The sequence below is a fragment of the Caloenas nicobarica genome, chromosome 15 (genome assembly GCF_036013445.1).
Source record: "Caloenas nicobarica isolate bCalNic1 chromosome 15, bCalNic1.hap1, whole genome shotgun sequence".
Lineage (NCBI taxonomy): Eukaryota > Metazoa > Chordata > Aves > Columbiformes > Columbidae > Caloenas > Caloenas nicobarica.
In genome coordinates this window covers 10322527-10344985 of record NC_088259.1, presented here as the reverse complement: position 1 = coordinate 10344985, position 22459 = coordinate 10322527, and the positions used below count along the sequence as shown (strand labels likewise).

The 22459-nt window shown below is 45.9% G+C and overlaps 1 protein-coding gene across 1 annotated transcript in view; it reads left to right on the top strand.

The window, feature by feature from the left end:
* Positions 1 to 22459, top strand: part of COL20A1 (collagen type XX alpha 1 chain) — a 49206-nt gene that overhangs the window by 6717 nt on the left and 20030 nt on the right. Inside the window, exons 4-22 of the mRNA XM_065645555.1 lie at positions 662 to 805; positions 1025 to 1183; positions 2111 to 2311; positions 3534 to 3689; positions 4398 to 4517; positions 4693 to 4857; positions 6388 to 6552; positions 7769 to 7941; positions 8586 to 8715; positions 9218 to 9363; positions 10915 to 11038; positions 11487 to 11626; positions 11843 to 11972; positions 12471 to 12613; positions 13725 to 13857; positions 18174 to 18316; positions 19278 to 19407; positions 19712 to 19768; positions 22146 to 22184. Coding sequence (XP_065501627.1) covers positions 662 to 805; positions 1025 to 1183; positions 2111 to 2311; positions 3534 to 3689; positions 4398 to 4517; positions 4693 to 4857; positions 6388 to 6552; positions 7769 to 7941; positions 8586 to 8715; positions 9218 to 9363; positions 10915 to 11038; positions 11487 to 11626; positions 11843 to 11972; positions 12471 to 12613; positions 13725 to 13857; positions 18174 to 18316; positions 19278 to 19407; positions 19712 to 19768; positions 22146 to 22184 — 2598 coding nt within the window. The remainder of the gene's footprint in view (positions 1 to 661; positions 806 to 1024; positions 1184 to 2110; positions 2312 to 3533; positions 3690 to 4397; positions 4518 to 4692; positions 4858 to 6387; positions 6553 to 7768; positions 7942 to 8585; positions 8716 to 9217; positions 9364 to 10914; positions 11039 to 11486; positions 11627 to 11842; positions 11973 to 12470; positions 12614 to 13724; positions 13858 to 18173; positions 18317 to 19277; positions 19408 to 19711; positions 19769 to 22145; positions 22185 to 22459) is intronic.

Genomic DNA, 22459 nt, shown 5'->3' with positions numbered 1-22459 from the left:
GCAGCACTGACTGCTGCTTTGCAGAGCTGCCTTGCTCCATCTGCTCAGTGCCGTGCCAACGCAGAAATGCCCCCGTTCCTGGCTGGCTGGGACATCACAGCCCTGGGACAGGTCCCACAGCCCCAGGACGTGGCCAGAGGGGTCTGCAGGCAGTGCCGACCCCAGAAATGAGCTGTGTCCCCACAGAGAGCAGCTGCCCTTGGGAGGGATGGGGATTGCAGAGGCAGCACAGTGAGAGGGGCTGGGATAAGTAAGAGGGGACCCAAGTGCCAGTGATGACCTCCAAAAACACTAAGCCACTTCGTCACTTTTCCATGTATGACCTCAAACACATTAATTGGTTTTCATAAGCAGAATTTACTAGTAATTGCCCAACCTTTACCCTCTGAAGACCAGCTTTTCGCTCAGCAACTCCTTGAGAAGTTGGCGAGTGTTGCACTAGTGCTGGATGAATATTTTAAAAAAAACCAAAACAAACCTAAGCATTCTAAACCATGGAAAAAAAAAAAGTAAAAATCAGAGATCCACAGAATTAAAAAAGAAATAGGAATTGACTGAGGTCTCTAGGCAGACATTCCCTGCATTTCAGGAGTGCTTTGGCTACTGTCAGCTTAAATTTAAGCTCTAACAGTCTCTGAACTCTGGTTTCATCCCACCTCAGGGGACTCGGAGCAAGAAGTCATGCTGAAAACCAAGACTCCCAAAGCCACGGTGGCGGGGCTGAGCCCTACCAAGGAATACACGCTGCAGGTCTACGTGCTCAACGGCTCCCAGGAAGCCCTGTTTGCCAAGAGGAAATTTGTGAGTAAGTAGAGAGAGCTACATTTTACCATTCAGGGAGCTCCTGAAGCTCTTGGAGGTGTGGCTCCTATGACCTCAACCTCCAGAGTATGTCCTGTAGAGCATGCTGCAATCACGGAAGGTTAGAAAAGGAGATGGTGAAAACCCAGGGGATGAGGGATGGACTGTGACACACAGACCCATCTAGATTGACTCTCTCTTCCTGTTCTTGGCCTTCCCACAGTCGAGGAGTTAAAAAATGCATCACAGACGAGAAATAACCGAAGAAACTCAGGAGCTGCGTCAGGAAAGAATCTCACCTCTTCGGGGAGCTCAGCTGCTGAGCACAGCGGGGTGGCAGAGGTCACCCCCCCACCCCTGAATGCCGTCCTGACACAGCCAGGTGGGTGCACAGCTGTCCCCAAAACCATCCCCACCCTCCCCCTGCACCCCCTGATTCGTCAGGGACATTCACTCAGTGAGACGTCCCTCAGCCCAATCTCATCTCTTGCCTGCACCTCTGAATTAAAAGAGCACAGTAAGCAACCTAAAAATATTTGCACCTCATGCCAGCCAAACTGTCCAGCTTTACGAAGCACAACCATATACGCCTGGGGCTGGCAGGTATTCAGATTCAGCAGATACAGTCAAATCCTTCAACTTAGAATCATAGAATCATAGAATGTCCTGAGCTGGAGCAGATCCTATGAGAACAATCTGTTCCCCAAGCACTGGGGCTAATAATACCTGATTTCCTGGCCTCTGTGTCCCAAGCCTGGCTGCAGATGGGCTATAAGAAGGTGTGAGCCCTCTCCTATGGCTGAGAACGGTATATAACTGCATAGATTCACCTGCATCTGGCAACAAGGTTTACATGAGCTGAAGAGGCAATTATACGTGTTGATCCATCAGGGCTATTACACAAAAAGACTTGCACTTGCTCAGGATGTTTCTGAGTCACAGGTTACTGAGGTCTGAAGGGTACATTGGGTATCAGGTGCCATGTTATGTTTTCCCTGGTTTATATTTTATACACATTCATTATTTTTCATTGTCAAAGATAATGGGAAGGACAAACTTTCGATATGACCCACTATTAACATTGTTATAAACTCATGAGCCTGCACACAGTCATCTCAGAGAGGCATGAAAAAGATGTTCTGATTTATCTAGCTACCTGTTGGCATAAAGCCTGTAGGACTTGGATCCTTTCTGAGCCCCCCACACCTCTGTCAAATGTGGCTGAAATCAGCCGATAAGTGCAGCAGGTTGCATGGGGATAACACAGGTAGGGACAATAGGTTTTTTTTTTTTCCTCTTTGGAGCACAGCAAAGGACAGAGCTGAAAAGAAAAGGCAGAAGGGGACACAGCCAAAGGGCTCAGGAGAAACCACCAGAAACCAGCCCAGAGCAGAGACCAGTGTGACAGAAGCAACACCAACAACCACAAGATCATCCCACCGTGCTCCTGCAAGCTCAGAGCAAGAGTCTCTCGGAAAAGAAAAACCCACCAAGGATTCATTGAGGCGAGGTGAGAGGGGTTTCAAACACATTGTACTCCTTCTTCCCTAGTTTTCCCTAATGCTTGTTGAATACAAGCCTTCCATCTCACTTTCTGTCACCAAGATTTTCAGGGGGACAAGTGATGCTGACAGTGGTTTTAACTGGTAGGTCATGTGTTGGGGAACTGTCAGGGATCTCTGGAGAAGTTTGGAGTTCTGCGGAACTTCACGGATTTTAAGGCAAACTGGAGCTAGGCCAAAAATTCCTTCCAGATGATTTAGTTGATTGATTTTCCACTATTGTCTCCATGTTGCCACCTCCCCCTGCTTCTGACAGATCCATGTAAGAGTATGTGTTCTGCAGCATAACCCCCCACCAATGGACCTTCCCAAGCCTTCAGAAGGGGAGTTCATTACCCAACCTGCTTCTGGACTTGTTCCTCGTGTTTCTCAGATAACTGATCCATGATGACCCTTCAGATGTGTCAGTTGATGCTATGGCAGGGCAGATGGTCACAGCACTGTTGAAGTGGTGGGAATGGGATTGGCCAGAGCATCCTCACGTGGTCCCTTGAGACCAGTACGAATCTATGGCTGTGAGAAGAGATAGGGGAGTAACCTCATTGCAGCCCACTGAATCTTGCTGAGATCATATATTTCCCTCTGACAAAGATGGAAAATCCCCCATCTGAAAAATATTTGGGGAAGATGCATTCGATCAGCAACATGCCCTGTCTTATCCTCTGTTGAGCTTCAGGCCTGAGGTGGGGAGAAAGGCAGGGCTGGAGTATCTGCGATGCCAGCAGGTTTTTACGGAGAGACTGAATTTAATATAAAGCCGTGAAATAATTATAGCCCACAGGGGATCTCGTGATGGAATGGAATTAAGCAATCACCTGCAGTTCTTGGAGACTTAGGCCAGATAAAAGGGAAGCACAGGGCTGGGGCTGAGATGTAGTGGAGCTGACAGCTTGCAGAGAGCAGAGCTCACGTTAGGCACAAGCTTCCTGACAGCTTTAACCCATTCTTTGCAGAAATACAGCTGTGCACCACTCAGTTCTCAGTGCTGAGATGGGTTACCCTTAACCAGGTGCTTTTCCTAAGATGCTGGGATGTGTCAGACTGGCAGATGGTCCAGTCCACCATCCAGACAAAGCCTTACGCTGCAGATTTGCTTTTTATCTTAAAACTGAAGTAGTTTTTCCTCCTTCACAATTGCTTCTCTCAATATCAAACCTTATCCCTCCCCAGGTTCCCAGTTCCAGTGCGACACATCTGCAATGACTGATATCGTCCTGCTTGTGGATGGATCCTGGAGCATTGGACGCAACAATTTCAAGCTCATTAAGGAGTTTCTGAGCAATTTGATTTCCCCATTCAGTATTGCCCAAGACAAGATAAGAGTAGGTAGGACTCTGTCCTGTTTCCTGACCTGGGGAAGTGTGTGTTTGAAGGAGCCTTGGTTCTGTTTCAGTGGTCATGTTCTACTCTGAGGAGCTTTTATTCCTTTAGGATGGGGTCCCACTTGTTGCTTTCACAGCTTTTCCCATCTGGTAGCAAGCTCTGGCCCCTAGTGGTTGTGAGAAATAGCTGCACAGTGAACAAAAGCAATGTCTTCTGGGCAGCATCAGGTCTGGCATTGATGCTGAGATACATTTGGGATTTTCTGCCTACCTCTGAGGTGCTCAGCCTCCACAGCACCATGTTTACAGATGCCCTGGTGATGCTGCATTGGAGCTGCTCCCAGTTCTGAAGGATGTTAACCCCATCATACGGCCTTGGCCAGGCTGTGCATGAAATCAGGACAGCGTAAATCCTTCCTTCTCCCTGCATCCAACTAGTTTGACCCCAATCAGCAGTGGGAATTTATCAAACACTTCAGAGCACCACCACAGGGGTAGGTACCACTGTTCCCATTGGGGTCTGAAGCATCACCTTGCTGCCTGCATGACAAGGACCATGCAGAGAAATGGAGTAAGAAACCAAGTCTGCTCACCCTTACTCCCTATCATTATTTCGTGGCATCCTCCCATGGCAAGCCTGGCACCACCTCCCTAAAATGAGTCTTCTCTTGCAACTTAGCTTGCATGATGCTGATGCTCTTGCCTTCCCCAGGGCTGTCCCAGTACAGCAGCGATCCCCGCACAGAATGGGACCTGAGCACTTACTCCACAAGGGAGCAGGTGCTGGAGGCTGTGAGGAGTTTGCGATACAAGGGTGGCAACACTTTTACAGGTAACTCCATCTTCCAGGGCTCTGCTAAGCGATCTGTGGGGCTGCAGTGGGGGAAGTTGTTCCCACAGGATGAACTTCATGGGGACCAAAGCCACTGGGGGCAGAGAAAAGAGCAAAGGTGTTGGGGGGTGGTGCGCAAGACTGTAGCACATCATCCATCTCTGCTCCTCCCCAGGTCTGGCGCTGACCCATGTCCTGGAGCAGAATTTGAAACCAGAGGCTGGTGCACGGCTGGAGGCTGAGAAGCTTGTGATCCTCCTGACTGATGGGAAATCCCAGGATGATGCCAACTTGGCTGCTCAGACGTTGAAAAACCTGGGCATAGAGATACTTGCCATTGGTAAGGTCACAGCCATCGATAAGCTATAGGACAAAGTCAACCTACTTGTGATCTTCTTCAAATTGAAGGTTATGTTCCCTCGACTTTCATAGGAACATCATGATGCTTTAAATGTAAGGTAATGGGTAAGGCCTCATTGCACTGTAGCCAAGATGAAAATTAACTCATTTATTCAGCACAGGCAGTGTCTCAAAGGGGATTTTGTTTGTTTAGGAAAAACACTCACTCACATGAGAGATTTCACACCTCCCAGCCATAAAGACCTTTGCGAGCCTCACAGACCTGTGCTGTGAGAACAATATTCTCAGCTGTGGAATTAGGCAAGAGAACATTGTATTGGGGAGGGCAGGACACCTTCTTTATAATTACTGCCTCTCAAAACTTCCAATTTCTCTGAATAATAACATTATCTTCTCTTTGCTATCTAGCAGCAATAATGACACAAAATGGCCTTGAGCAGCTCTGTCCTTGATGACTAAACAAGTCTGCTAGACTAATATATGGGCAATAAAGTTACACAGAAAATTCACCTAAAATTGCAGTCTCCCAAACTTTAATTTATCTTGGGAAGACACAAGCAAGGTTTTATTGCATATTGCTAAGTGGCTGGCACTGTGATTTCTTTCATGGACTGAGTGGAGCTGCTGAGCCTCAGCTGTATGTTGTGCAGCTCAACAGACCAACATTTGAGTACCTGAGATCCCTGGAGATCTGTTCCTGGCTGGAGTCTTTGCCTTTCCTCTCTGGTTAGAGGTAGATCACATTGTTTAGTCCTTAGACATCAGGACCTGATTATTAATCTCCATAGCACCTTGGTTCTCACTGCAAGAGCAAGCAAGGAGTAGGCTGGCAAAGCTGGGAAGGTAATGGCCTTGGACTTGAGAAACCAGGTGTGATCCCTGTCTGGCAATGGTTCTGCTTGGGCAGTGCTAGGGTGACCTTGAGCCACTGGGAAGCAAAATAAGTTGCATGTTGTGGAGCTTGGTCTGTAGGGAGTTAATGAGGATGTGAAGCACAAGGACAAGGATGGAGGATACCCTGTGATGGTGAAGTTCTGCTAGATAAATGGTCTATCTTTTGCTTATCCCTGACACTCTTGAAATGCAACGTGATGTTCTGATGAATAGCAGAGTCTCTATGGGGAGTGCTGGCACCTTATAAATATAAAATTGTTATTTATTCATTCACTCATTCCCCCATTTATGCCTCTTAGGGTGCAAAATATCTGCCTTCCTGGTAGCAAAGCCTACGAGTGGAAGAATGATTCACTAGACCACTTCAGGCCAGAAAAGACCTTCTGAGCCCACAGTGTTGAAAGCCCTTCCCAGGCTGGCCTGAGGCTGTTGCTGCAGGAAAGCCCAAGGCCGTTCTGAGATGCCACCACCCCACCGGAATGACTGGGAGGCTCTGCTGGGGGAGTAGGGTGACGATGGACCCATCCTGCCCCTGAATGAACAACACAGAAGCAAGAGGGAGAAGCTGCTCCTCTCTGGGGAGGTTTCTCAGGCTCGTTCTCTGGTCTGGTTGCAGGGGTGAAGAACGCGGATGAGGCCGAGCTGAAGCAGGTGGCCTCGGAGCCGCTGGAGCTCACCGTGTACAACGTGCTGGATTTCCCCCTGCTGAGCTCTCTGGTCAGCAGGCTCACCCGTGTCCTCTGCACCAGGATCAAAGAGAAGAGCAACAAGGAAAATGCAGGTGAAGTGAAACCTTCTCAGTGAGGACTGAGCTTCCTTCTGCTCAGCATCCACCTTCCCAGCCATCAGAATTGGCCCTTTCTCATACCTTTCCCTCCATGAGCTCCACCACCCTTTCCACACCACTGAACTCTTCTCCTCAGCCCTGATTTCCTTGCTCAGCCCTCTTGCTGCCTGACAAGGGTCCTGTAGATATTTCTGTTCTGATGCTCTTGGTTTGGTTACCTGCTTTTGGTCTGTGAGCCAATATAGGCAACGGACATTCCTACCAGGGGTTTGGATGACTCTTGGTGGATATATTAAGAATAACCTAATGACAATAACCACCATTGTAGAGAAGAAAGGACTTCTTTTCCCTCTTCCGTTATCTTATGGCATGATAAATGCTTTGTAACCATCTCCTCTTCTAAGTTTCTTCCAACCGAGAGGAGGAAGAAAAAGCAAAAGAGCTGGTTTGAGAATAGATTAGGGAGAATGTTTGGAGGAAATGTGGAGGTAGGAAGAGGAGAGGGTGAAACACCTAACACATTTTTTTTCTCCACTCTTTAAATGATGGACCTCCAAGGCATTTTCAAGTTAAAACCAAGCAGCCCATTTCTTTCCTTTGCTGGAGAGCAGCTTCTGTGATGAACAAGAGAGTGAAAAACCACCCCAGATGTTAACTTAGATCCTCAGGAGAAATATCATGTACATGTTTCCATCTCTCCCTGCTCGAAGATTGGTCTGAGAATGGGAAAGTAACTTTCAAGCATACTTTTATTTTAATGCTCTGGAAATTAATATAAATAAATTGATTAATCCATATTATTTTGTACTTATTTGATATAATTAGACATTTTTCAAAGGTGCAGATTAGATTAAAGAAAGATGAACTGCTCAAAAAAAGAAACCAAAATAACTTTTGTTTGTTCATTTTCACAAATTTTCATGACTAAGGAAAGCTGGGTCATCTTTTGGATACATGCAAAAATGCAGACTTGTGTTGAAAAAATATTCCCAGCACCCAGCAAAATACACAGCCTGTTCTCTATGGAGTATTTATGTTCTCTGTATTCCCACTTTTAAAATATTTATTTCAGAGCAGTTTGGAACAGTTTCTCTATAGGGAAGGAGTCTGTAACTTGACTTGAAAAATGTCACTCATATTTATGAGCTGGAAAGTACATTTGGCATGAGAAATCTGAGTATAAGAAAGTAAGTGTGTTTTTAATTCCTAGGCAGCACTGTGAAAGATATCCCTGTGAACACAGGTCCCCAGCTGAGCCCAACTGACCTTAAAATATCAGCCGTGACTTCTAAGAGCATGCACTTGACCTGGAGTCCTCCTCTGAGGCCACCAAAGAAATATCGGGTTGTGTATTACCCGTCTAAGGGTGGTATCCCCAAAGAGGTGAGACACCTTTCTTGGACATCTGAGACTGAAGTATCTTCCAGATGGTGGGTGGGAATTTAAGTAGACTTGAGTAGACAAAAAGATGAGGAAAGAGGTACAGTTCTTGTTGGACATCAGCTAAAGCCTGAGATGAAATTAAATGCATGATGGACATAAATGTGATCAGCTGATAGGATGACAAGACAGAGGAGGACATGGGATAAATATCACCTTGCTAGAAATACTGCAAGCCACGCCAATGCTGATTTTTCTCTTATGCAGTGTTATCCCCTCCCTAAATCACCTATTTTGACTCAAAGAGGACACTCAGGTACACAGAGCTGTCCAAGGATGCTCATCTTTGATGGATATTTGCTTAGAAAAGCAAACCCAAATTGTTGATGGATTTCCATTGATTTCCATGAGGGCATGATTAGAGTCTTGTGCTTGGTGTTTGCACAGATTGCTGTCTTAGAGGACAGGAATGCTTATTGCCTCTTACCTCTCTATTTTGGGGAGATGCTAGCTGGCACAGAATTCGGAAGGCAACTGGACTTCATGTTTCTGGGCACAGATCTGCTGAGAAAGGCCAGTTCAGCCGTTCCTTTGCTAAAGAGTGGCCAGCAGCTCGCTGTCTTGACAGCCCTCCTTTGTGCTTTCAGGTGGTTTTAGACGGAGGAGTCTCCTCTTTGCAACTCTCCAATTTGACCTCGCACACAGAGTATCTGGTGTCGGTGGTTCCTGTCTATGACACGGTTGTTGGGGACACGCTGAGAGGTGTCACCTCCACATGTAGGTTGTGAGTAGAGAGAATTATGCGGATGCGTGGTTATGATAGGTGAACAAAGCCCTTGCTTTGTGACCATCTCAAACTGGAGCCTGACATTGTATTTTTCTCCCTTCCCCAAATTCACTCTGTCTACAGCTGTCTCCATCTGAGGAGATGTTCAGAACTTTACCAGACAAGACCTTGAGCAATCAGCTCTTTGAGCAGCAGTTTGGACCAGAGACCTTCAGGGGTCCCTTTCCACCTACATCATGCTGCAAAGGAGACAACAGACGTGGCAGTAACACACCATGCTAGAAATATCTTCCAACCCCTTGCTGCTTATTCAATCTCGGGTTCCAAGTGAATTAAACCCGTGTTCTGTACAGCGCCTGCTCCGCTGTGTTAGATGTGGGGTGGATTGCCACCAGCTGGCGGCAGCTGTTGCAAAGCCAGGTCTCCTCTGGGTCTGAGCTGTCGCAGCCCTCAGACACTGACGATATCTTTCTGCCTTGTCTCTCCCCTCAGTGCCTTTGTCTCCCCCTCGCTCCCTGCGCGTCTCCGAGCTGAGCCACAACAGCATCAGGCTGAGCTGGACCCCCGCCCGGGGAGCCACCCAGTACCTGGTGCTCTGCTCCGCTGCCCCCGACGGAGCAGAGGACTATACCACAGAGGTAAAGTTAAATACGGATAATATCAGTTTTTCAGCCTCTGGGCTGAGTTGAGTTGTAGCTCTAACCTTTGTGAATTGGTATCATGTGTTGTGTTTTTTTGGTTTTTTGGGTTTTTTTAAAGTGTCAGCATTATTGCCAGCAACATCTTTCATGGAAGATTTTTTTTTTATGGTGTATCTCAAAGCAATTTATAATTGTGAGGTTTTAATGTAGGAAATTAAGCACAGGGAGAGAACCATCTCATGGGGCCCTGGAAACCTGGGCACTGAACTCACATCTTTGCAGCCCCAAGTATAATTGCTGTATCCTTGAGACTGTACAAAAATGGCTTTGTTCTGCTTATCTTAAAATGTTAATTGAAAATTAGTTAGGGCAGTTTTCGCTGACCTCTAGAAACAGACCAACGATACTGCATAAGGCTAAAACAATGCTTGATAAATGGAAAATCCTTAAAAACATATAAGATAGTTTTGTAATATGTGCATTTTAATGAGGTCTCTGGAATACTTGTAGATTGAGGATAAGAATTAAATAAAAAAAAAAAAAAAGAAAAGGAGTGGGGCACATTTATTGCCTTTCTGACTCAGATTCACCCCCTGAATAAGCAGCAATAGGAGCAATTGCAGGATGGTTTTCAAAACAAAGCCACTAATGCTTATATTCTGCTCTCAGTGCATAATTGTGTGGGGTTTGGTTTTGTTTTTTTTTTTTTAATTCAAAATATTTGAAGAGAGACCAACATTTAAAATTGTATTTTTGCACATTAGAACATTTCCGCAGTTACCTATGCACTCCAAGAGTCCAGTGCTCTAAGGCTACGGGATATCTGCAAAACCAGCATTAAAATGTTCCCAGCCTTTTATAAGAATGTTCTTCATTGTGTGGAGACTCCTATAAGCTTCTGGGTTGGTTTCTGGAATGATCAGCTGCCGGAGCGGAGCTTTGCTGGGCTGTGTTAGCGGCAGGTGGCAGCAACTCAGCTGCTCTGGGTGTATTTGCAGCAGGCAGCTCTTCTGCAAGGGCTTTCCGTGAGTCTGAGCAAAGCGGGAGAAGAGGAGAAGGGGCAGGAGTTGATCTCTTCTCTCTGGCGATCAGTGACAGGACCCAAGGGAATGGCAGAAAATGTGCTAGGGGAGATTTAGGTTGGACATTAGGAAAAGTTTCTTGATGCAGAGAGTGCTGGACACTGGAACAGGCTCCCCAGGGAGGTCTCACGGCCCCAAGCCTGACAATATTCCAGAAGGATTTGGACAACGTCCTCAGGCACACGGTGTGAACTGTGGGGCTGTCCTGTGCAGGGACAGGAGTTGGACTCGATGATCCCTGTGGGTCCCTTCCAGCTCAGGGCATCCTATGATTCCATGTGTATCCCCAGCGTGTTTGGTGTTGCTTGGGAAGACGGGCAGAGCACTGAGCACCGTAGAGCGCCAAACCAAGTGCTGAAGTCCCAAAGGGACCACGGCCTGTGTCTCCCTAAGGTTTTGCTCTGTTGAGGGTATTGGTGAGTACCCCAGAACTAAAGAATACCCCAAAACTTCTCTCTGTTGACAGGTGAAGGTGGCCCAGCCTGAGGTCCTGCTGGACGGGCTGTCCCCCAGCACAGAGTATTCTGTCGCGGTGTACGCGATGTATGGGGAAGATGCGAGTGACCCAGCCAGCATCCAGGAAACCACCCGTAAGTGCTGCTGCTGCTACTGACTTGTTATTAAACACTTAAGGCAGGAGAGACATGTTAAATGAGGTGCTTCCCGTATTGTGCATGTGGCTTGTAAACACGCTGCTTCTTCCCTGCCTGATCTTAAGTGAATATTGGTCCCCGAGGGGATCTCTAATTACGTGTTGAGCTGTGGAAAAGGAGTGATTTTCCCCTGGTAAGAGAACTGAAAGAGCTGTTCCCTGAGCTCTTTGTTGTTTGGGGGGAAATTTGACTGCTTCTTCATCTAAAGCCCAGGCAGCCTTTCATGACATCCCAGGGACATGTATGGTAGTGACATAAAGAGAATATTTTCTTGTATGGTGAATGAGTTTCTTAGTTCAAGGTAGGGTTATCTAAGAGCAGCAGGTGGCATTGCCATTGTGCAGCCTGTGGAACCTGAGAGTTTTGTCACTACTTCTTGTTGCAGTGGCCTTGAGTCCTCCCAGGTACCTGAGCTTCTCCGAGCTCAGCCACGCGTCCGTTCGGGTCAGCTGGGACGCTGCGTCTCCAGCCGTGAAAGCTCATCGCGTCACCTACGTTTCTAGCAGAGGGAGCAACCCTGGAGAGGTGAGTCCTCAAGGGGCTGATGGAAGGAAAATAAATTTGAGGGGGTCAGATACTACCTTGTTCTCCTTCAGCTGTGTGTTTCAGGGAGGGCTATTCTGCTGGCAGTGTTTTAATTCTGAAATGGGCACTTTTGATGCAGTTGCCACCCATGTGCTAACCCCTCTGCAACTGTCCCGCTGCTCCTCTCCAAACTCTCACACAACTCCTCCACTGCAGGTGGAAGTTCCTGGCACTGCAACGTCCACTGTCCTGAGACCTTTGTCCTCCCTCACCCAATATTTCATCGGTGTCCGATCTACGTATGATGAGGGGGACTCCTTTCCAATTACTGGCAATGTTACTACCTGTAAGTAGGGAATGGAAATGTTTGGTCCCAGTAACAGGTGACAAAATTGGTTTGCGTGTGTCTCAGCTGGGATGTTTTGAAGGCTGGTCCCAGCAGCTCATGGCCAAAGCCCTTGCACAAATCCCAGATGACTGTTGTTCTTTGTATGTGGAATATGTTCAACTGTGTTATGTTTAAAATGAGGTGGAAGGGAGTAAATGAAGAAAAGGCGTGGTATATCACTAAGCTCTGTGTCCTTGAGAGCCCTCCTGGCCTTCTCCCCTTTAGAATACCAGTGTGATACGTGTCCTCTCCACAAGTGACATAATCCTCCTTAATTATGGTCCTAAAAATAATTTACTCCTCTCCGTCCTGATGGCCGTTGTCATGCGGGTCTGAAGAAGTGAAAGACAGGCTGGTCTCAGACATCTGCCTAGTTGATGTTTTGCTCCCTGACCATCTGCTCCCCACCTTGGCTCTGACTTCAGCTTCAGCTGCTTTTCCTTCTGCATCCCCCAGTGAAGGTCCCCCCGCCACGGGCACTGAAGGTCACCGAGCTCTCCGGGAACAGCCTCCGACTGCAGTGGGAAGCTGTTGCTGCCTCTGACGTGGTTGTCTATCAGATCAAGTGGAGCACAGCCAGTGGAGAGAAGCCTCAGGAGGTATGGATCCATGCACAGCTCTAGGGAGGTTGTGGTGGCTTTGTGCCTGCTTGATGGCTCTGAACTCGCCTGCAAGAGTGGCATGGGGAGGTGCAAAACTATTCCTCTTAATGCACTCAATAAATCAAACAACTCTGCACCTAGTGAAGGAGCCTATGGAGTCAGACAAGGTCTGTCCTGGGTTTGGTACCATTCAGTGGAACATTCATGTTAAGTGCTGGAAACAAGAGGGACAGCAGGATGGCATCCTACAGACTCTGGGAAGATTGCAGAAGTGTTCTGGAAAAACTCAAGGATGAAATTCAATAGGGACAAACAGAAAGTATTAAGCTTAGGCAGGAATAATTAACTACAGGTATACAGGATGTAGAACAAATAGCTAAGAAGCAATTCAGTAGAAAAAGATCTGGGTTTGCAGAGAATCACCCGCCCACAATGTCAAGTTGTTGTTGAAAAGACAAAGATAATACTCGAGTATTTATAGCTGGAGGTGTCACCTCTAAGACGGGTGAAGGAACTTCTGCTTTCCTCAGTGCTGGTGAGCACTGACTGCTTTTGGGATCCTGCACTTCCATAAGGATGGGATCCAAGTGAGGAACACACAGGGGAGAATGACCAGGGACAACAGGGGGAGGAGGGCAGGGATGGACCAGGTCACCTCTTCCATCTTAAGTCCCTCTTTTCAGTGTGACTGCAAACAGCACTTTAAATAATGATTTAAAAACACGAGTCTCTCATGCAATGCTTCATGTTTGGGCTGAAATAGGGATGTACTGGGGCTTCTGTCCCCAGCACATCTAAAAACTGAAACTGAGCAAAGGGATTTCATGCTCCAGATGGGCTGTTGTGTGTCAGAGCAGGGAATGATGGTACTGGGGTAGCTGCTGTATATAACTGGGCAGGAACGCATGGGCATCTAGCCTGCACTAATCACAGCTGGGATTTTGCCTTTGCTTAGACGTGCACAACCCACAACAGCAGACTTTGTCCCCAAAGCCCAGTGCAAACTCATTTGTGCCTACGAGCAATCTGTGAGACAGACACTTGGATGGCATGGACTAGCTTGGGGCTGCCTGGGAACTCGACTGACTCATTTCTTTCCCCGCTGCAGCTCTCCATTGCTGGAAATGTGGCAACTGCTGTCCTGCCAGGCCTGCAGAAGAACACCGACTATAAAATATCCATCTGGGCCTATTACAAAGATGGTGCTCGAAGCGACACCGTGTCTGTCCAGCACAGGACCAGTAAGTGATCCGTGCTTGGTACCCACAGCCTTGGGGTAGTTAACTGAGCACAGGATGCCTTAGAACCCATCACAGAGTGGCAGCTCAGATCTGGGCATCTCCAGCTCTGCAAACCCAAGCCTGAATGTCTGCAAGTGGCTAGAGATATTTAGATTTCCATCCTAAAGTATTCTGAATTTGTCCTGAGAAAAATAGGCTGGGCAAACATAAGCAGGCTGGCGCATCTTGTAGACATCTGATACCCTTGCAATGTGTTTAATGTAGAATACATTGGGTTTTCCCCTTGCTTCTGTGAAGTGTATTAGTGTAAATGAATTGGCTTTCTGTGAGGTGTTCAGCTGAACGTGTGCTGCCTAATGGATGCCTCCTGTTAGTAAAATATTTTCTGTTAAGGAGGGTGAGGATTTCTGCAGCTACGTCACGGCTGAGCTCTGCTTCATCTGAGGGCACTTACAAAAATGAGAGAGAATCCTGCAGGCAGACTCTGCCTGGGAGCATTATCTAAATCTTGCTTTGTACAGGCAGGATATGAGGTTAAAAAGTGGCACTCCCAGAGGCCCTCTTAATTAATATTGCCTCTATAATGGCTTTGTTGGCAGGGAATGGAATACAATTCATTCAACTGCAGCAATCCTCTCCTCCTCCATCTTTCAGCTCTTACCCTCCTTCACAGAATAAACTCATTTAGGGAGGTATTTTGCTGATGTAGCTCAGAGTAAATGGCAGTCTTGGGATAAGAAGCTCAGGTTTTATTAATAATGAATAATAATAACATTTGTTTATAGAAAGCTATTTCAGGCAAGTACCTAGGATCTGCATACTGCCAAAAAAAAAAGGAAAAAAAAAAGCATTCTACAGGTATATAATGATAAATGGACAATTAGAGCTGTTTAGAGGCTTCAGAAAATTGATGGCTACGTCTTTGATTTTTAATGTTTACTGTTTCTTTTGATTTTTAATGCTTAAAGCAAGAAGTGCCCACAGGGGAGAAGTGGCACAGAGGGGGCAGGTGGTGGTTTCCAGGGGGCCGTGCTGATCTCGGGCAGTTCAGAGGAAACTTGCAGATGGCAGCAAATTGAATAAGGCTTGTGCAATGGATGTGTGGGGAGATGTGGCATCAGGCAGGACTCTGGGAAATTCTGCGGTATGGTTATATTCGAACCTTTACTGTTTCAAGCAAAAACTACTGCCTTGTATTGTGCAATTATGAGTGGTTAGAATGTCCAACAGGGTCAATCTGCAGAGCGGGTGAATGATAACTCATTCACCTAGAGCATCACAAGCCCCAAACCCCTGGTTCAATTCTTATAAGCCCTCTCCACCCTAATTTTCATCATAAAATGAAATTCTGGGGGCTGAAAGCTCCCTAGTTCTCCTCAGGATGGCAGACGTTGGGTTGCAACCTGGTAAACAGCAGTGGCTGCACTGAATAAAAACAAAAGTGCATTAGAGGAGGTTGAGAAACTCTTTTTCCTTTCATCAGTGCTTTTCTCTTTTTCTCTTCTGGCAGCATCCCCTTACGCAGGGATAGGTCAAGTTATGAAGTTTCTCTTAAAAACGTCTTGGTAGAATTTCTAAGAAACATTGAAGTTTGAGGGCAGTGGCTGAAGTGAAACTCAGCAGGAAGCGCTGGTAACACAAGCTTCTCTCCCCGTCCTTCATCCTCCCGGGAATACTTTCTTCTTTGAAGGCTAAAGGAAAAAAATGCCAGGTCAGGGCAATGCTCTTTGCACACTGGTTTTGTGAAACAGGCCAAATGGGTTATGCTCAAGAGACCCTGCAGACACCAGCCCCTTGCAGACAAGTCATCAGAAACATCACCCTCTTTTATAAAAACCAAAACCATTCATCGTTGTGATGTGTCACTCGGTAGGCTTGGGACAAGGTTTCTTTTCTTCCTGGCAGGCAGAATACTTGTTTCAAAGTTATGGTTTGAGACTTATCCCCAGTGTGTTTATGAATTAATCCTAAAATGGCTGAACAGCTTTAGCTGGAAAGGGAACAAAAGTTGGAGACGGTGATATGGTACACGTCCCTTCTTATCATCTTCTCTAGCTCAGCACTTCATGTTTAAGTGGTAATGGTGTAACTAAATATTCAGAGAGAGCAAGAGGGAGTAAAAAGTACTTTTGGAGTTAAGATGTGTAGCTGGAAAAAGTGGGATCTTCTGTTTTGTTTTGTTTTTTTTTTTTTAATTATTGTTTATTTCAATGTTTAACTTTTTTATGTAGATTGAGAGCATTGCAACATAACTGAGATCCCTTAATTTCATTCCGACCACCAGAACCAGGTGGCCTGAGCATCTGAGCATCCTCCTCAGGAGGAGGACATGCCCCCCATGGGAGGGCTCACAACCACCTTTCTCCTGTGACTCTCATCCCTCTGCTATTGCCTTATTTTTATATGAGACTGAAACCCAAATGAAAACCTGCTGCCAAAAGGAGCGCTTCAGTTGTCACAAAATGCATGGAGCAAGTGGATTACAAAGTGCTTATGTGCCCCATTCCTCCAGCTGAGCTGTGCCAGCAGCATCTCCAGCCTAAGGCTGATAAACCTCTTCAGGTTCTTTATCCAGCTCCTCCATGAGCTCTTCCTAACAGAGCATGCATTGCAAATAAAAGGGATTGAAATATAGGGAGGAAGCTTCAACCCATGGCAGTGAGGGGAAAAAAACCCAACCCATATAATCATTGCAGATGAGTATTTTGATGGAGTGGACTCCAGGTCTTACTCTTATTTGAAAATGTGCCCATAATGCTGGTTAGACCCAGGAGCGAGAAGCCTGGGATTCTTCCTGTGGAGGAGCAGAGGTTCACGAGGTATTTGAAGGCACAGATGGTGTCCTCGGTGTCAGAGATGCTTCTTTCCTCCTGGGCAGCTGCAGGAAGTGACCTTTCTCCTGCTTGTCAGATCCATGCCATCAAATTCTGCCAGGCCTGGGGGCTTTCCAAAATAAACCCAACTCAGAAGACTTTTCCTAACTTTCCTTTTGTTCACTTAAACAGAGTCTCCACTTACCTCAGCTGAAGGAAATAGCCAGCAAAGATGCAGATGTATAGCGCAGCACTAATAATAGTGCTGTTGAAGTGACTTTACCTCCCACACTTGTTTTCTTCTCCTCTGTACCCTGTGGTGATGCACAGCAACAGCCTCCAGCCTGACTCAGCTGCCAGCAAACTTGGTTCAGCATCAGTAAAATAGGCTCATTTTATACAGAAAAGGGAAGGAGGATCAATGAAGATGCAAATGATCTTCACTCAACCTGTGCTCTAAGGTCACCCTAGACTTTGCTGGGTGGGCAGAGGAGCCTTACAGGTAAAACTGCAGAATAGAAATCTCACAGCCTGGGTGTGTGTCCTTGACAGTCTTTAGGGCTCAGCCATCATTGTTAGTCTCTTCTGGATAAAATGCTTCCTTTTCTTTGTCCAACACTTCTGTGTCTTCACACCAGCACGGGTCCGAAGCCAGAAATGTGCATTTATGCTGAGCAAGACACTGCTTGGAAACAAGCTCCAGGAGTAGATGACCCTTATTTGAACAGCCAATGGATTTAGCCCATTCCACCTTTCTCTTAGTAACTCTCATCCCCTGCTCAGAGAAATCACTCCAACATAACAGCCTCTGTCACCGGGTCTGGTTTGCTACACAGCAGGACCCCAGGGAAAAAAAAAACCCAACATTTACATAATGAAAAATTGCTCAGCTTTTGTCTCTGTCAAACCCTTTTCTGGCTGACCACAGCTCAGCCCATCACCTATTTGGGACACAGCCATACATTGCGGTGCAGGGCGAGGACATGGAGAGTAGCTCAGATGCTTTACGTGCTCCCCTTGTCGAGGCTGCAGGTGTTGGTGTGAGAGGTGCTAGACAAAACTGTTGTGTGCTGGCTGCTCTGGGATTTTTTTTAGAACAATTTTAAAACAGAAAGAAAAGCTGGGAAATATTAGAAATTATGATGGAATAACTTGGAAGTGTGATCCAGGCTTAACCAGCAATCATTGTTTGTCCATGATGTATACAAAGGATCACTTTTCCTTGTGCTTCCAGGAGTTCCAAGATTTTTTTCCAGGTCATAGGATTTCAATTGTTGAATGCTTGAGTTGTACTATGTTGTATTAGGGCAATCCTCACCCCTCCAGGATCTGTTTTCTCTCTTGCCTGGTCCCCAGGGTGACTGCTGCTGCTCCATGCGCTGGTTAACAGCACAGCAGAGCACTGAAGTGTTCAGAAATGGCCTTGGAAGCAAGTGCTGCTAGCCCTGTTTATAGACTTTAGTTCCTGCCTTTTATGCTGTTCACCTTTAATCCTTGCTGCAGATTCCCGGAGCCCACCCACCAACCTCTTCATTGACTCTGAGACCCCCACCAGCCTCCAGATCCACTGGACCCCTCCTGACGGCCGCGTACAGCACTACAAAATCTCCTACAACCCCGTTTCTGACACCGGTGCTCAGCAAACAGTAAGCGTCCAGCTCCTTTGTAGGTGACATGGGGACAAATTCATGCCCAGGGGACCTCTGCTTGCTCCAGGAGGGTTTACCAGAAGGATAACTGGTTTGCAGGACTACAAAACAAGTCTCTTCCCCTGACTTGCTGGATGTTGTTTTGTGAAGAGGACCTCCAGGCTTCTTTGTGATTAAGATATTTGTGTCCATCAAAGCTGCTAATAACGCAGCTTTTTCCCCTCCCTGATGTGGGGTGAGGAATTCTCAGAGGATAAACCTGCTGTCCCTCTGACTTAGAAAGCTTAAATATTAACCTTTTAAACCCCAGGTTTTCTACTCATACCCAGTCTAGTTACCATGTTCCAAGGCACTTCTGCTGCATTTGCATAGGGAGTATTGAGGTCTTTCCATAGGGAAATGCTCTTCCCCTGGACACAGCTAGTGTTGCGGTTGAGACGGACAAACGACATAGACCGAGTTCTTCCAGGATGAAAGTAGTAGATCCCATTTATTGCCACAAGTGCATTTTTATACAGTTTTACCAATTCATGTGTCTCTTCACCATTGGTTACAAGTTACAGCAGTAACATCTCATTGGCTAATTTTGCTATCGTCAATGTTACTCTTCTACTCCTTTCTCTCTCATGGGTACACCTTAATATCTCTGGATACTCCTTTACTCCCATCTTTCTCATGGGTAGGCCTGAATATCTTCAAGGCTGATCTCTGTTCCCATGCCCTCCGTCAGGGAATCCAGGGACGCACCGTAGTCCCCCACACAGCTAGTCCGATGGCAATGCATGGCCAGGCTTCCTTGGCTTGCTCTCACTGTTGGGTGAACTGAGCAGGGATGCTGCCCTGAGCCCCCTGTCCCAGGGCTGGTCACTAGAACCCCTCCAGGTAACGCTGGGGTGTGAATAAGAGCCATACTGGGGAGCCTGCCCGCATGTCAGGCTCTATTTCCACCCCGCTGTAGATCATGGCTCCAGGCAAAAGCAGCAGCGTGACCCTACAGTCGTTGCTGCCTGATCGAGCCTACAAGGTGACTGTTTCTGCTGTCCACTACACGGGAGAGAGCGAGATCACAGCCACGACGGGACGGACGGGTGAGTGCATCAGTCAGCATGTGTGTGTTCGTCATCACGTTCCATCCATCATTCTTGAGGTAATGTCTCTTGGGGCAGTGATGTCCTCGCTTGCACGGGGCTGTGGCCAAGGTCAGGGTTTTGCTCAGCAGGGTATAGGCTACTCACCTTGAAAAAGGAAAATCCTGCCTCAACTTCTTCACTCCTCCCGTGCTTTATTTGCAATTCCAGAATGACTGGGAAGGGCTGGTGACCATGTGGGTCTCCAGCCAGGAATCCCCATCCTGAATAACAGAGCTCATCTGTGCGTTGTTTTGTCTTTCAGCTCCTGTGTTGTCTAAATTCCCTTCAATTCGAGGATTCATTCCACCTAAAACAGAGGGTAAATCACCTTTTATAAAGTCTTGTTTTTCTACTTTAATTTAATTTTACTTTTTGTGTATCAAGTCACACAGTGTGGGCTCTGCAGGGCAGGCAGGAGTGGGTCTGTTATTTTGTGACAGATGTCTCTTGGGACTGGCCAAGGACAGCCAGAAACCATATAACTTCTTAAAATCAGACTCACTTAGTAAAGAGACTGATAGGATTTTCAGAGGATTTCTGCACAACTTGAACAAAACAGGGCAAAGGGAATGATGACATGTTTAAATTCCCTTATTAAATTTAATGAGCATATGTTCTCATAGCTGAAATAAAGCAAACTATGAAATGGATTAGTGAGAAATGTTGAATTAACAGGGCTATAAAAAGTTGTTAAGAAGCAAATATTAGAATACAGATATTGTGGCAGTAATGCCTTTTCTGTCTATTTGAAATGTTTCTAAGCAAAACTTTAGTTTTAAAATTTATTGATGGAAGCCACAAAGGAAGGTGGAAGCAAGTTAAATGAGAAAGTTTTAGTTTGTACCCAACGAAGAACATGTTGGACTAAGTTTTCAAGTGGCTTATTGAGGAAATCTGCAGGTGTTCAGACTACAGCGGAACAGTCCTGTGAACTTTCAAGCAGAAATCCTTCCATAGAGTTGATGAGTCACCTTGTAGAATTCAATATAGCTGGAAAGACAATAGGAGAAATATTAAATTCTGTATGTTTTCTAAAGTAACCTTTTTATAAAGAAGCAGACATCATATGTAATAATGCAGGGATAACTGTTGAATGTGCAGTAAAGGACTCAAAAATTGATGTGTAACCAAATTATTGAGAGAGACGGTCTGATGTATTGCAGGAGTGAATGTTTATTGTTCTGCATTTGGCTGGGGCTTGAGGAGAAAAACAAGAAACAAAGAGAACAACAAGACAGCAGGAATCCCAGGCTGGAAAGTCTAGGAAAAAACTTCAAAGCAGAAATGCAAACTGCCATTGTTGAGGATCCTTACTCTGATTTTGAATCCAATATACTTTGTCTATGGTTTGGAAATCTTAACCGCTTTCCGTAAAACCCTTCATTAGTTTTATACCCAGTACTACAAGAATTATGGTATATATGTGTAAAACTAGGCATTAGGTTGAATAATGGAGGTCACAGCATCACACATCTTGTAAGTCTTTGTATTTTAACTCCTGGCTCCAGCGGTTCCATGGCCGTCCAGGTCACAGGTTTGAGTGTCCTTTCTTTCATGTATTTCTTGATCATGAAAAGGGCATTGACACTCCTATAGACTTAGGAGTCTCAGGTGCCCACAAGAGAGTAAGTCACCCCCTTTAAATATTTTTACACTTTTGGCAGAAGTTGGGTAAGGACAATTGGAAGCCCTGCTTTTCTGGTGAGGTATGAAACGTCATTGATGCAAGAATAGCAATAGCAAGGCTATAACGAAGCCTCAGAATAATGATCTGCGACACTCTATTATACCGATGACCTAGAAAACCATTTCTGAAATAGCCCATCTTGTCAAGTGTCCTTGATTTTCAGGGACATTTCTCGTTTTGCGTCAAGCATTCCCTTTGTCCCAGCTCCATCTGGCATCCATGGCCTGGGATTTACATGGCAGCAGATAATTGAAAGCAGCATTCGTGTTCTGTTTTCTAAAGCACCCTCTGACCTGAGTCTTTTAAACGGAGAGTGCTCATAACCACAGTGCCTCGTGTTCCAGCCTCACGTCTCAGTCTTCTCTCTTTTGCTTTCTGCCCCATGGCATCTTAGAGGATTTACCAAGGGAATTTCTGAAAGACAAATTGCAAAACTTTGCCCAAACTCTGTGTTTCCCTAAAGACTTCAAAAGCTGAACTCTCAGGATGGGATATATATTTTTGCTGTGTATAATTTGAGTTTCAGGTACAACATTTGGAACTGCAGATATCTTTACTTTATAATACCATTAAAGTGCACGTTGCAGTAAAAGCACTGCTTAAAAACAAAAATAGTGTTTTGATGTCTGTTTTTAAAGAGAAGCTTGCAGAACATAATGATCCCTTGTATTTCATATTGTAAGGTGCCAGGTTAGTCAAAAGAAAGTGATCATGAAGATGTTTGATGATGAAAGATGGTATTTTTATTTTTGTGATGAGCAAGCCAAGGAACAACCTTTATGTTTGCATAAACATAAATTCTCTGTCTCTATCCATATATATATATATATATATATATATATAAAAACAAGGTTAAAGACTAGGCTCTGAATTAAGCTGTATAATATTCGAAGTCTTGTTGTATTTTCCCATTGCTCTGCCCAGAGGAACTGTGTTCATTTTGCTTCTATAATCTCCTACTGTTTTTTTTTCCCCCTAATAGTTTTCCCCTTGTATTTTCTTCTCACAGCCTGCCCCACCATCCGCTCCACCCACGGCTCCATACGAGGTACAGTAGCACCTCAAGCCCCAATGATGCTTGGCTGTGAACATGAAAATACTACCTGGTCTTCTCGTTTTGAGAAATCCACAACAAGTGAGCAGGAGGGAAATGGTTTCCCTGTCCTGAGGGAAAGGGGAGAAGTCTGAGATCCGAAGTAGGAAAACATTCCTTATCAGGCAGAAGAATATTCTGCACTAACAGTATTGGTATGCCTCTGCTGTTGGTGGTTAATGCCGGGATTTTCACTGGCCTTAAGCAAGCTGGGCTTCAAATAGCTGTTG